The sequence below is a fragment of the Harpia harpyja genome, chromosome 10, assembly GCF_026419915.1.
Source record: "Harpia harpyja isolate bHarHar1 chromosome 10, bHarHar1 primary haplotype, whole genome shotgun sequence".
NCBI lineage: Eukaryota > Metazoa > Chordata > Aves > Accipitriformes > Accipitridae > Harpia > Harpia harpyja.
Window position 1 is genome coordinate 19,924,250 of NC_068949.1, and position 13,756 is coordinate 19,938,005.

Below are 13,756 nucleotides of genomic sequence, written 5' to 3' on the forward strand. Positions count from 1 at the left end.
TTTCTTTATTGTTGTTGTGCGAGGAACCACGCACATGTGCAGCAAGTGCAGTAACGTCTAGATAAAAGTAGTTGGCAAAACCAAACTGTTATACACAAGCTTTGCATTTTTCTTCATATGAATTATAAATAAAAATAGTTCCTTCATCTGATCCTTCAGGGTACCCAGGTCCATGTACTATAGGAAATGTTTTAAGTTAAACATTTAGTATTCCTTAAGTTAGTGATTCCTTGCAGAAATAGCAGTGCTAAGGCAGCTGAAACTTAAGATGTGATGGAAAAACTGATTTCAGAGAGCCCAGTCCTCTACTCTTACAGGCAACATCACTTATAAACTATGCATAAAATAGTTAAGCATTTTACATGAGGTTATTTCTCTTACTTTTGCTCAGATTTGATGGTTAGAAATTTTAAAGTATTAAAAGTATTTATTCATGATGAACGTATATTTTAGGGCAACATTGCCCTTCAGCTTAAAAAATCTGGGATGAAAGGAGATGCTAATCTCTCTTGCTTGTCTGTAGAGAAAGTTAAATCCTTTTCCATTTTGGGATATTAAATAAAGTTCTTATGTTTAGCTTTCCAGATAATCTCTGCATCCTTTCATTATCCTAGTAGTACTTTTCTCCATTTAATTTTATTTTTCTTCGTTGTAGTCTAGAATTTTTATTTCACTGCTTTGTATGCTAGTCTTGTATTCTCTTCTATTTGAAATTTTTGACTGGCACATCACATTGTTTGCTAGTAGTAATTTTTTTGACTGCATAGAACACACAGGTGGTCTTCCAGATGGTGTTTCATTTATAACAGCTTCTGCATATACCAGAATTTCCTTCTCATTCCTGAATGACATAGTTTGTGATTTAATGCTGTCAAATTCAGTCCTTTTTATTTTACTGCAATATTTGGGGTCATCTTTTTTTATGCTCTTCCAATCTGTCTGTGTTCTGACAGTGCATCCCAACAAAATCACTAATATATTTCTTTTTTGACACTAAAAATATTATTTAGTATTATTATATGTTGAAATATATAGATTGAAAAGACTATATGAACTGAGCACCAGTGCAGATCCATCAGAACCACCGCCTGTAAATTCTTTCTTGGGATAACCATTCCTCTTTCACCATGCTTTTCCATCTCTCTTGACCAGCTCCTTCATCATCGGATTTTGTGCATTGCCATCTTCTCCATTTTAACTGATAACTAATAATTTTGCTTTTCTTTTGTCTGTAAAATGAGTTGGCAAGTCTAGCATATGCTGTACCTGTGATAAACAACATTGCAGCCTGATGAATTTTCCATTCATGTGCAGTTATTTAGTTATTCTTTACTTCAAAGATTGTTCTAAATGTTTGCATTACTGAGATCAAATGTGTAGACTTTGTCATTTGACTATATGTTTCCCTTTCCTAAACATGGGGATTACTCTTGCTGCTATCAAATGATAGTAATAATATTGTGCCAACCTTGATTAGATATATGGGAAAATCCTTGCTGACCTACCAGCATTTGAATTCCAGGATGGAGATTATACAGTTGAATACATTTAAATCCTTTTATTTTTGCTTCAACTTCACCTGTCTGCTTAAGCTTGTGTTCTAAATAATCACTGAGCTCAAAACTGCGAGAAACAATATTCACTTTTCAGCTCTGAGGCTGTGCAATGATACTGTGATCTCTAATCGATCTTTATTTTATGGCAGCCCCATGTTCTTTCCTATGAACTTTTTTCCTACATAGAATATTTGGAAGAATCATAAAGATTTTAGTATATTTTTGGCAGGTTTAGCTCAATGTAAGTTCTGGTAAATATTCATATTTTTGCATGTTTTATCTTCAGCTTTTATCAGGTGTCTTTTGCACTCCCTGAAGACTTTATGCTCTTCTGATTTTAAGGTGATTAGTCATCAAACCATGTCTAGAACCATGCCTTACATGTCTGATTTAAGCTGTCTTTAATTTTTGCATGTTAGATTTTAAATTTCAAGTATTGTCTCCCTTCAGTATGCTGAGATGGTTGGTCCAGCTGATTTCAAGTAGAGTTCTCTAATTTTTGTATGTGTAGTATTTAACACTGAAACTAGCAATAATAAATCGGTTTGTGATTAGTTGGTACCAGTTTATTTTCTTTAACCAGTTTTTTTTACAGTCACCTTGCCATTTACCAAAGCAAACGCTAAATTAAAATTTCCATGTTTCGTTCAATGACCGATCTGTTAAAGATGTTGATCACTTTTCACATCGAGGATGATCTGTTTTGGATCACGGTTGGTAGAATATCGCCTCTAATCTGTATTTAGAAATGGTCCCCCATAATGTTAGAACTCTCTTTCCTGTTTACTTCTGGTCTCTAGCCACATCAAAGCGGGCATCTTTCTGAGTTCATCACTAAGACACAATGCTGTTTCCTTACCTTTGCAATTGTTTTTTCCCCAAGTAATGCCCATTCTTGGGGGACATGTCCTTGTTCTCCCATTACACATCCAGCATCATACCTTAAAACAGGTTATATGTGTCTGAACATGCTTTCTTGCATGTTCTTCTGCTTTCCTGTTCCTCTTTGGTGAAGTTCCCCTTCTGCATTATTTCAGCCTTAATCTGAGAGAGAAGGATTGCTCTAATGCCAGAGGATGCCTAATGACTAATGGAAGCTTATATATTGAAGTACAAAATATAAAAACTTGCCTAGAACAGGTACCCTGTAAATGTAAGTGCCTAGTACAAACATGCAGTAATGCCTCTTGCTAACAGACAGCGGCACAATGGTTGCCAGTGCAGTTGAGTCACTTGTTAATAATATTTATTAGGATGATATGGACTTGAAAGCGCTTGGTTTTGATGTGGCAGAAGGTGTGAATGAACCATACCTCCCTGGAGACTGTGGGATCTTCGTTACCAAAGTAGACAAAGGAAGTATTGCTGATGGTCGATTAAGGTAAGGTTTGACTTTGGAAGATACTTGTCTTTTGTTGATCATCATAAACTAAATATGAGCATATTGTATATTGTCTTCAGTTTTCCTATTTTTTAAGTTCTTTTTTATCATTGCTCATGTGTATGTCATTAATGTTCGTTGGGAAATTGCACTGAGAAGACCAATGCCTAAAAACATTACAGAAATTAAACACTGTTTGACTCATCCAGGATTCGAAATGTTCTTTTGTTTCTCTATGTCTTACCTACTCTGTTTATTATCTCCTCAAACTTTGAGCTATGTATTTAAATTTTGGGAAAGACATGATGTTGAGCATGGGGGAGGGCAAGGGGAAAGGAGAGTAGACCAAGGGATAATTTGAAACCTGCTCCTGTTCTTAGTGTTGATAGGAGGCTTTTAATAACCCTCCTCTGTCCAAAGAGTTGCTTTTAAATAAGGAGTAGTCATTAGTGGTTTGAGAATATACTTTTGCTAGTGAAGTGCAGACTAGAAGTTCTGGTTTTCATTTAGCTGTTATTTAATGCTTTTTCAGGAATGGAGAACTCCAGATAATTAAGGATTAGCATATTGAGATCAGCTCTCTTGCATCCCTTTTCATGAATGTTACTCATGTGCTGCATCCAGCAAAGTATGCTTATAACACTGACCTGCTTATTTCTGTTTATCTACCAGAGTGAATGATTGGTTGCTGAAGATAAATGATGTGGATCTTACTAATAAGGATAAAAAGCAAGTTATAAAAGCTGTTCTAAATGGAGGAGGTGTTATTAACATGGTGGTTCGAAGAAGAAAGTCCTTAGGTGGGCGAGTGATAACACCTCTTCACATCAATGTTTCCGGACATAAAGGTAATGGCTATAAAGGATGTATGTAAATGATACGTGTTTGTTCAGCCAAAAATGCCTTGACATAAAGGTACATGTTCTGAGCCTCTGCTTAAATCCCACTTAAACTGTTCCTTCCTTCTAGATGGGGATTTTTCATTAATTGTTTTTAGCAAACTAAGAATGCTAGTATTGATGATAGCTTTATTCTGTAAGCACAGGTTTTCTTTTTTGTTCTTGCGTGGGTTTTGGGTGTTCTTGGGTTTTTTTAAATATTTAGTTCTAGTTAGCTGCCTGCCTGGAGTGTTACCCGGAGTCTAAACAAGACTTAAACCCATCAGTCACCCTAGCTTTGTATGGTTACATTAAATTTTGGGATATCCAAAATCCCTATTTTCCCCCACTGTGTTCTTATTTCTTTTAAAGGGTTTTCAGAAATTGAAATTCAGTTGGTTTAGTAGTTATATTTCTTTCTCATGCAGGCGGGTCAGACGTGCTGTTTGAGCAATGTATTTGAACTGCAGGAGTAAATTCTTTTTTGTGTGTGTCTATTTCAGATAGTGGGGTCAGTCTAGAAAATGGAATATTTGTTGCTGCTGTTGTGCCCGGAAGCCCAGCTGCCAAAGAGGGTTCCCTTACTGTGGGAGATAGAATAATTGCTGTAAGTCTTAAGAATGCATTCTCCTTTTTTATTTTCTATTTATTTTAAAGTGTTATCATTGATGCTAGTCTTTAAGATCCCAAACTTTCCAGTTAATTTTTTACTTTCACTGTATTATACCCTTTTTGTATATTCACTAAATATTTATTATAAATTAACGCGTTTGTAGGCTGAGTAATTAATATAATGTACAGGTTATTTGCTACGCTTAGTTCATATGAGAATTTTTGACAGAGACACTGACTTCCTCTTCACATTTGGCTTATATGTAATCATAATTGTGATTTTTATACTGAATAGGAAAGGTCAGTTCCAAAAAGACATCCCTTGGTTGGATGAAAGGTTTCTTGTCTTTTAAATTACGGTGTCACAGATGTCAACCTTCTGGGGGGAAGTTTTTCCCTGTGTGCATTTGCAGCCTTAAATGACCTGTCTGATATATGAACTCCTTTGAAATGGAAGGTGGTTACTGTGGATGTACAAATGCATAGAGGCTAATGTAGTGAAAGAAGTGTTGTTACACTATCTCTGGGAGGAATAGCAAGATTGTAGTTAGGAGGCTTGGTTTTTTAGTGGAGAATGGAAAAAGACAGGACAAGGTCAACCAGACTTCAGTCATGTATAAATATAAAACTAGTGTTTTCCCTGTCTCAGAGATGCTACCTTAAGATGCTCTCCACCTGCTACCTTTCATTTACAGATGTCTGTTGTGGTTTTTTGTGTGTAGATCAATGGCATTGCACTAGATAATAAGTCGCTTACTGAATGTGAAGCTTTGCTACGAAACTGTAGGGATTCCCTTACCCTGTCACTGATGAAGGTGAGTAGGAGAAGCTAAATTTTCAGAATTTTCTTGAACTTATACGGAATCATTTTACTTGTTCAGGGAAGAGTAAATGAAAAAAATGAATATATGATCATGGGAAAGTCTCTGCTAAAAATAAGACCATCCGGATGCATTTCACTGGTGGTACACTCACTGAACAGTTATTTCCAACATGAGGCTATTGTGGCATCTGGTAGAAAATGGACCTTGTTTTTATTGCTCTCGCTTCTTTCCTGTTTGTTTGCTGGTCACATAAAATGATTCCTAGCACAATTGCTTCTTTCTTCTTGGTTTCTGCTTCAGAGCTGCAGCAGAAAGATATATGAAAGATAAACTGCCTCCTGACTACAGAAAGGTTTGCTTTTAGTCAGGAGGGAGTTGTGCGGAAAACGGATCTCTGGCTATCATGAAGATTAAGTACAAGGCTTTCTTCATAAGGCTTATTGCTATAAAAATATTATTCTGTTTTGCTTATTGAGTTTACAGTCCCGTTATGCTGGGCCTGTCACACAGGTTTGTGAGTGATAATTCCAGCTCCAGAGAGCGTGAGGTTTTAAGAAAGTAAAAAGATGAAATATTCGAGGGGAAATGGGCAATGAAAGATGACTTATTAGCATCACTTAACAGAGATAGAAGTAGAATGCAGGTCCCTTCACTGTCAGTTCAGTGCTTCTGCCACCGTGTGGAGTTGCCCTTCTGGAATAGTTCTGAAAATGTTTCAAAAAATTCTTAACTTCATTTTATCTGATGTTCTGTGCTTTGAATCTGTAAGATTTTATTAAACGTTTCCCAACTGTATCTATACATGTCTTGGTGTATATTCAGGTATAGGTAAATTGAGGAGGCTAGAAAATGCCTCATACTAAACAGAAATCAGCCATAATAATAAGGTGATCACATGTGGTTTTTGTTTTAGGTTTTTCCTCAGAGTTCATCTTGGAGTGGTCAAAATATATTTGAAAATCTGAAGGATTCAGAAAAAATATCAAACTGTAGGGTTCACACAACAGAGATACAAGCCCAAAATAAAAGAAATCTGAAACTCAACAGCTCAACCCAGACTGACATATTCAATCCAGACATCATGGATGGCAAGAAGGACCAGAGTGATCAGGGCAGCGGTTCATTTTGCGATCACAAAACTTTCCCTAATAACCCATTACGAGTAGACTCTCATAGGAACACAGTGCACAGTTGCCACAGTAATTCAGAACACAGTCTCAGCTCCTTCAGCCCAGAGACATATGGGGACCGAGGCTATGGAGCTGTTGACTTGGACAACAGGAGGCTGCCTTATGAGCCTACAGGAGCTGACTGTATGATGGTTGAGACCACATTTGACAAAGGACGTGGAACTAAGCATAGTGGTGGTACCTGGCCAAAAGTCATGGTGAATATCTCCACAACAGAAACAGAAAAGTTCTCTGTGTACAAAAAGCCAAAACAAAGGAAATCTATCTTTGACCCTGATACTTTCAAAAGACCACCAACTCCTCCTAAACTGGAATACCTTTCCCCTAATCAGGTAGCAGGCCATTCACCTCAGCCATCAAAAGCTGAAGTGACTTCAACTCCTCCAACTCCTCCGAAGAGAAGTGACTCTATCAAATTTAAGCATAAACAGCAGGCAAGCTCAGCCTCAGAGTCTACGGTAACAACTGGTTCACCACCCACCAGCCCAGCCGCTGCCCAAGCTCCGGTTTCCTTGGCACTTAAACAGGACTCTGCTACTCTCAAGGGGCGCAGCAGGAATGCTGGGCATTATTATCGGGAGGAGGGAATTGACTGCACTCATCTCTCCTCAAGAAAATCCTGTGAAGATGACATTGGCTTTCAAAGAGTTGAAGAGCCAGAGGTTAAAAGACCAAGGCCAAAATCAGCTCCTGCTCTAAGGCATAAAATGACCCCTATGCCCATTCCTAATCCTGCGCTTCAGGTAGAAGCTTGGTATATTGAAGCACAAAACTAGAAATGTTAAAGTGTATTTTCAGTGTGGTTTTGGGTGCGCAGTTACATACCATAACAGGAGAAGCATAGCCCATCCTCAAAATCCAGGTCCCCTGAGAAGCTACCCCAGACTCATTTGGCACTTTGCAGTATCACAAAATACAAAATCAATTCATGAAGTTGCAGTAATTAACAGGCAGTGGTGGCTGTGAAACAGAATGATGGGGCTTCTTAGCAGCCACATCTTGGGTTTTAATGCTGCTTGTTGGAAGATCTGGGCTCTTTCTTGTATGTTTTTGACAACCTGAAAAAAAATTAAATAAAAAGGCAGAGAGGCAGCTTTAGCCTCAAGTTTTACAAAAGTCAGACTGGTTGCCCAGCTCACTGTACAAATTAATGGAAAAAGGTATACCATTCACAGTGTTGTTTTTTGTAAGTCTTTCTATGTGTCTAAATAATTTCATAAATCTAATTTGAAATTCATAGGGTGTTAGGCACATTACACTGTAAAGATGGACGTTTTATGAGAACATGGTTTAATAATACAGCTCAAAATGAGAGTATAATTTGTTAGAATAAACAACTCTGCTGTGGAGATTGTGGGTCATGTCTTAACAGAATAGGTGGAAGAAAAGTTTTATGCTGTCTAGGAAGAACCACCTGTTTAGATGACTACATTATATAAAGTGGCATAATCAGTAATGTAGTTTCAGGTCTACTGCCTCAGATTTGCTCAGGTGGCAGATACAGATTATTTTTTTTTTTTCCCCCCAACTAAAATCTGAAGTTTCAAAAAGTGTTATTTTTGCTTGTATATAATCACATCTTAATGACTTAGCCTATCATATTCTTTGCCCGTACTTGTTTATACCTGGATCATCCCACCCTCTTCACAGAGTTTTAGAAAGAAAGAGACAGCAGAGCTGAATTGGAAGTAGTGCAAGGATTGGAGCCGTATTTTGCAAAAATACTGGTATAAGAGAACAACTGGCGATTTTGTTTGTCTTTTTTTGGCTGCTTCCATTGTATTTCTTCCGCATTCCCTAACATTTTGGGGGAAAAGTAGTTACAGAGAGCTTCAAGCATTTGTTATAGAAGCGTCCAGCAAATTCTGCATTATTGTTGTGGTTTAACCCCAGCTGGCAACTAAGCAGCATGCAGCCACTTGCTCACTCCCCCCCAGTGGGATGGGGGAAGAGAATCAAAAGGGTAAAAGTGAGAAAACTCATGGGTTGAGGTAAAAATTGTTTAATAATTGAAATAATAAGTGAAATAATAATGATAATGAAAATAATAGTGAAAATAAATAAAATTGTAATGAAAAGGAAGATAACAAAGAGAGAGAGAAATAAAACCCAAGACAGACAAGTGATGGAAGTGAAAACAGTTGCTCACCACCAAGTGACTGATGCCCAGCTAGTCTCTGACCAGCAGCCCCCTGCCAACCTTCCCACCAGTTTATATGCTGAGCGTGACGTCATACGGTCTGGAATGTCCCTCTGGTCAGCTGGGGTCAGCTGTCCTGGCTGTGTCCCCTCCCAACTCCTTGTGCCCCCCCAGCCTACTCGCTGGTGGGGTGGGGTGAGAAGCAGAAAAGGCCTCGGCTCTGTGTAAGCACTGCTCAGCAGTAACTAAAACATCCCTCTGTGTTATCAACAATGCTTCCAGCACAAATGCAAAGCATAGCCCCATAGCAGCTACTATGAAGAAAATTAACTCTATCCCAGCCAAAACCAGCACAGAAAATAATAGAAAAGCAAAAGAGTTTGATTTTGTAGCTGAAATCAGCAGATTTATTCTGAACAGGTCTGAAGAGCATTATGGCTAAGAGAAAGGTCATGGTTTTTCATCAAGAACTGCACTGCAAGAAGCAAAGGCAGGCATATTCTAATGTCATCTTTTGGCACATATATAACAACAAAACAAGATCAAGCTATTGAACACATTTGAATATGGGGTGTTTGCTTTATGTAAAATATCAAGTTGATCCATTAGCACTAATAGCCCCATGCTTCATTATAGTGCATTGTCGTGAGCATATACGCTGTCCTGGTTATAATTGTAGTAATATTTCTGTAGCGAGTGAAGTTTCCAGCTGTGACAAGGACACATGTAGTTGGGGACTTACATGTAAGAAATTTGTTAGCTGTTACAGAGCGTGTGTTTTTGGCACTCACTATTTAAGAGACCAGAAAGGGTAAACATATTACAGTTGGTTCTACGTACTGCCCAAGTGATATTGCAGATATCACATAGGTGTTGGTTCGAGGTGAGGAAGAAAATTGTATAATAGAATTAAAAAGTAATAATTTTTGGTTTTTTAAAGTTACTTGATGTATTAGTTAACTTACGTTTCTAAGGTTAAATTAGGACTAGGTTCTGTGATTATTTTTTTTTAATTATTTTTTTTCCTTCCCCTTAGTTTGTCTCCTGTTCTCCCAGAAAATAGGCTCAGCTTTGTAACTCTGAAGTTGTTGACTGGAGAGCAGAAGTGATGTTGTGCCTAAAAATGTGGACACCATTCACTCTGAGAATTTCACTTGGGTGGAATCATCTTTGTGCATTACAGCTACATCAGGCTGTGTGATAGTAGTCTCCAGCCTGCATGTATTCATTACTGAAGTAGTGTTTATAATATCAAAGATATGTATATAGAGCATGCAGTGTAGTTGAATTTGTAGCCATATTGGGTGTTATCAGTTTCCTTAGTTGTGTATATACACAGTTAAGGTTTTGTACTTTGATAAGTTGATAAATTTAAGAGAACTTTTGTCCCTGAGTAGTAGGTGGTACAATTACTAATGAACCCACGATAGTGATCAAGTATTGGTTCTAAGAAGGTACCTCTGCATTTTAGAGTCTTTGTGCTCTCAGTAACTCTTCATTTAATTATAATACTGCTATCATAAAAACTGTAAGTACCTTTTCAGTGATTCTTTTTCACTTACTACATACTTCAATCTCATGTTTTGTGTTGTACATTTGAAATGTATAAACTGTCCGTGCTGAGCCCTGAACTTGCAGCTCTCTAGCATCACTGTCAGTAGCTGAGCTATTCTCATGTTTCTTAACTTACCGGTGTCTACTCATTATGTACAGAACAGAAGTTGTGATGGTTCCAAAACCTGAATTGCTCTTAACGAGAGGTTCCTCCACACTTACTGAAAATACAGGCTTAGAGGAAAACACTTCCTGGCTTGTTAGCCAGGTCTTCTTTAGGAAACACTTGCGATAGTGGCTGAAATAACCATTAAAATGTCCTGTGAAAGCAGTATTTTAAAGGATAAACGTAACTAAATGCTGGGTGTTTTGTTGTGAAGTAAAGTATATTAGTTAAGTTGCAAACATTGGCCTAAAAAGATTACAAAATAATAAAAAGGAATAACGGAGCAGGATGGAGGAAGAAAGGGTAGAAGTGAATAGCATCATTGAAAGATAAAGGTGTAACAAGCACTGTGATGGTGAGCACATTCTGGAACAGATACTAGAAAGTTTGAAGTTGCTTACTGCCTACAAAGTTTGGCTATTTTATTCTTTTTCTTCTGAATCTCCAGCTTCCTGTAATCAAATTTCTGTTTTTGTAGGTGCAGAAGTATGCTCCAGCTAGTGAGGAGCATCTGTCTCCAGAGCTGCAGGAATGGGCACCATATTCACCAAAACGGTCTGCTAGGCACAGCGATGGCTTTGTGCCTGCTGCCTTATATGCTGGCAGCATGTCAGCAGGTGAGTGACAGAACTTGTAGTTACTTTCTAGGAATGCCCCAAGGAATTCGTCCATATTGGACAATATTGGGGATTAGTCATGATAAGTGCAGAACAAACATGACTCATAAAACATATTTCCATGGCTTGTTGTAATCTAAGCATGGGTCTGCTCAGCTTTCGGACTGTAAAGAAGTGAAACCTGTTTAAAAACCATTTAGGAAACTGAGCAACTCCTGGCTGAAGGATTTGTTTCATCAGTTTGTGCAGCAGAGTTTTGAATACACTAGTGGCGAACAAGGTGTAGCCTATGCATTAGGAAGACATGTAAGATTTCCAACATTTTTGAAAGCGAACAGTAAATGGAGGCATCCCAAGCTTTAGCTGCTTAACTTCTGAAATACATCTAAGGAAAAAGATCTGATGTTCAGAAGGTGCAACATACTAAGTTCTGCCTTTTGGAAATCAAATGCTTGGAATATCTCAAGTTGAGTGCCCAAACTGGTTGTGATCTTAATCTAAATTAAAGATTAAATGCTAACGTGTTTGAGGTACTAAGCTGCTGAAGACTGGACTCACAAGCAGCTCACGCAGAAATCAATATAATCGGGTAGAATAGAAAACAGTTAGCATGTTGTCTCAGTTGATCAAACAGTTGTTGGTATTGAAGTTCATGTTAGCAGGTTTTAAATTGGCACTGACTAAATGGAGTGCTTCAGCAGCTAATTAGAGTATCGCATGCTAGTTGCTTTGAAATGGTCGAGAAGCATTTGGTAAACTTGTTGGCAGATGGATTGTTCACTCTTTAGTGTAGCTACCTTCAGCAGTTGCATATGAAACTTGATTTTCAAATCAAGACAATATTGATTTTTATGAGTTTGCCCTCGATTCTTTGAAAAGCCCCAAACTCCTGCATGTTCTAGATATTATGGAAGACGTTCTTTTTACTGGAAGCCATGTGGAAGGTAATGACTTCTTGTCCTGGTTTTGGCTGGGATAGAGTTAATTTTCTTCCTAGTAGCTGGTGTAGTGTTATGTTCTGGGTTCAGTATGAGAAGAATGTTGATAACACACTGATGTTTTCAGTTGTTGCTAAGTAGTGTTTTGACTAAATCAAGGATTTTTCAGCTTCTCATGCCCAGCCAGCAAGAATGCTGGAGGGGCACAAGAAGTTGGGAGGGGACACAGCCAGGACAGCTGACCCAAACTGGCCAAAGAGATATTCCATACCATGTGATGTCATGCCTAGTATATAAACTGGGGGGAGTTGGCCAGGGGAGGGGGGGCAGATCGCTGCTTGGGAGCTAACTGGGCATTGGTCAGCAAGTAGTGAGCAATTGCATTGTGCATCACTTGTTTTGTATATTCAATTTTTTTTTATTTTATTGTCATTTTATTACTATTATTATTCTTATTATCATTATTTTCTTCTTTTCTGTTCTATTAAACTGTCTTTATCTCAAGCCATGAGTTTTACTCTTTTTTTTTTTTTTTTTCCCCCCGGATTCTTTCCCCCATCCCAGTGGGTGGGGGAAGTGAGCGAGTGGCTGCATGGTGCTTAGTTGCTGGCTGGGGTTAAACCACAACACCTGTGTATCTGGAGCAATTGACAGCTTCAAACCCTGTTGTCCCAATGAATTTTCAGAATGTAAAGACATGCTTGAGAGTAGCTCAGATCAAAGAAGCTTTTGCTCTTCTTTCTTTTACTCTTTCCTCTCTCTTTCTCTCTCTTTTGATGATGATATAGAAAAAGTATTAAAAGGTATTATTTCTAACTAAAAGCTTTATCTTGTCATGATACCTTTGCATAATAACCCAATCAAGTCAAACCTACACTAGACAATACGATTGTATGTCTTGAAATGTGAAGAAGTTTTCGATACTGTATTGTGTGCTACCAATTCATTTAAGAGGAAATTGATAAGATAGACTTTGGTTGAGTACTGAAGGATGAGTGTACTTAAAAGAACAGCTTGAGTAATAAGTTTCATAAATAAATATTGAAATAGTATAATTTAAAGTCACAGGACACACTAGAAGTGGGAGGCTTCGAGGCAACAGAAGAGGAACAAGAATCATTTTAGCTGCAGTCAGTTCAAGTACCAAATAAAAACTTGTGTTCCTGTCGGATGACTCTTCAGAGAGAAATGCAGAATTTTTGTTGCTGTATAAAAAAAGTTTGATACTTAAAAACAGAGAAAATCTTTCAGTTACCAGTGCATATTAAAATGATATACTGTGAATGACTTCATTTTTGGTAATACAATCCACTTTATTACTGACTCATTACAAAATTATAAACTAGATTTTAAATATGTATGTACTGCTTAAAAGGTGTCACATGGTGCTTAAAAATTATTAGCAAACAAATACATTTTTATTTATAGATACATGTTCATACATGCAAATGTTGTAATAAATAATTATATAAATATTTAAATGTATTTAAAATCTGTAGCTTATATGCTAATAATGTTGGTAAGAACGTGATTTTATCATCTTAAGCAGGTACAGTACCAAGAAGCTTAGCACCCTGCCCTGCAGTAACTGCTGTCATGAGAAATCCAATCTATACTGCCTGGAGCCATAGAGTTCACACCAGCAATTGCCCATCAGTTGCCAGCCAAATATGTCATCAGCATCTGCATCCCAGGTGGTTTGAAATTTATAGCTCTTTAAATTTTTGTTTTCATTAGGATGAAATTACTTCTGGTAGTTGTTTTATACAGTGCAGAGTCAAACACGCTGCTGTTGTGTGTTATTTTGACCCAGAGTTCTCAAAATCATTATTGCATAGAAGTGATGTGCCAGTTGTTTTCATTTCTTTCAGTAACTGATGGATTAGGTTTCCCTCTGCTC

At 37.6% G+C, this 13,756-nt stretch overlaps 1 protein-coding gene across 4 annotated transcripts in view; it reads left to right on the forward strand.

Moving 5' to 3' along the window:
* DLG5 (discs large MAGUK scaffold protein 5) overlaps positions 1-13,756 on the forward strand; it is a 114,172-nt gene that overhangs the window by 79,827 nt on the left and 20,589 nt on the right. For 2 of the 4 annotated variants that reach the window (XM_052799348.1, XM_052799350.1), the window contains exons 12-18: positions 2,810-2,937; positions 3,610-3,785; positions 4,319-4,422; positions 5,150-5,242; positions 6,165-7,184; positions 10,780-10,918; positions 13,403-13,550. In XM_052799348.1, the coding sequence (XP_052655308.1) occupies positions 2,810-2,937; positions 3,610-3,785; positions 4,319-4,422; positions 5,150-5,242; positions 6,165-7,184; positions 10,780-10,918; positions 13,403-13,550 (1,808 nt within the window). The remainder of the gene's footprint in view (positions 1-2,809; positions 2,938-3,609; positions 3,786-4,318; positions 4,423-5,149; positions 5,243-6,164; positions 7,185-10,779; positions 10,919-13,402; positions 13,551-13,756) is intronic. The other 2 variants (XM_052799349.1, XM_052799352.1) reach the window with 1 other exon arrangement.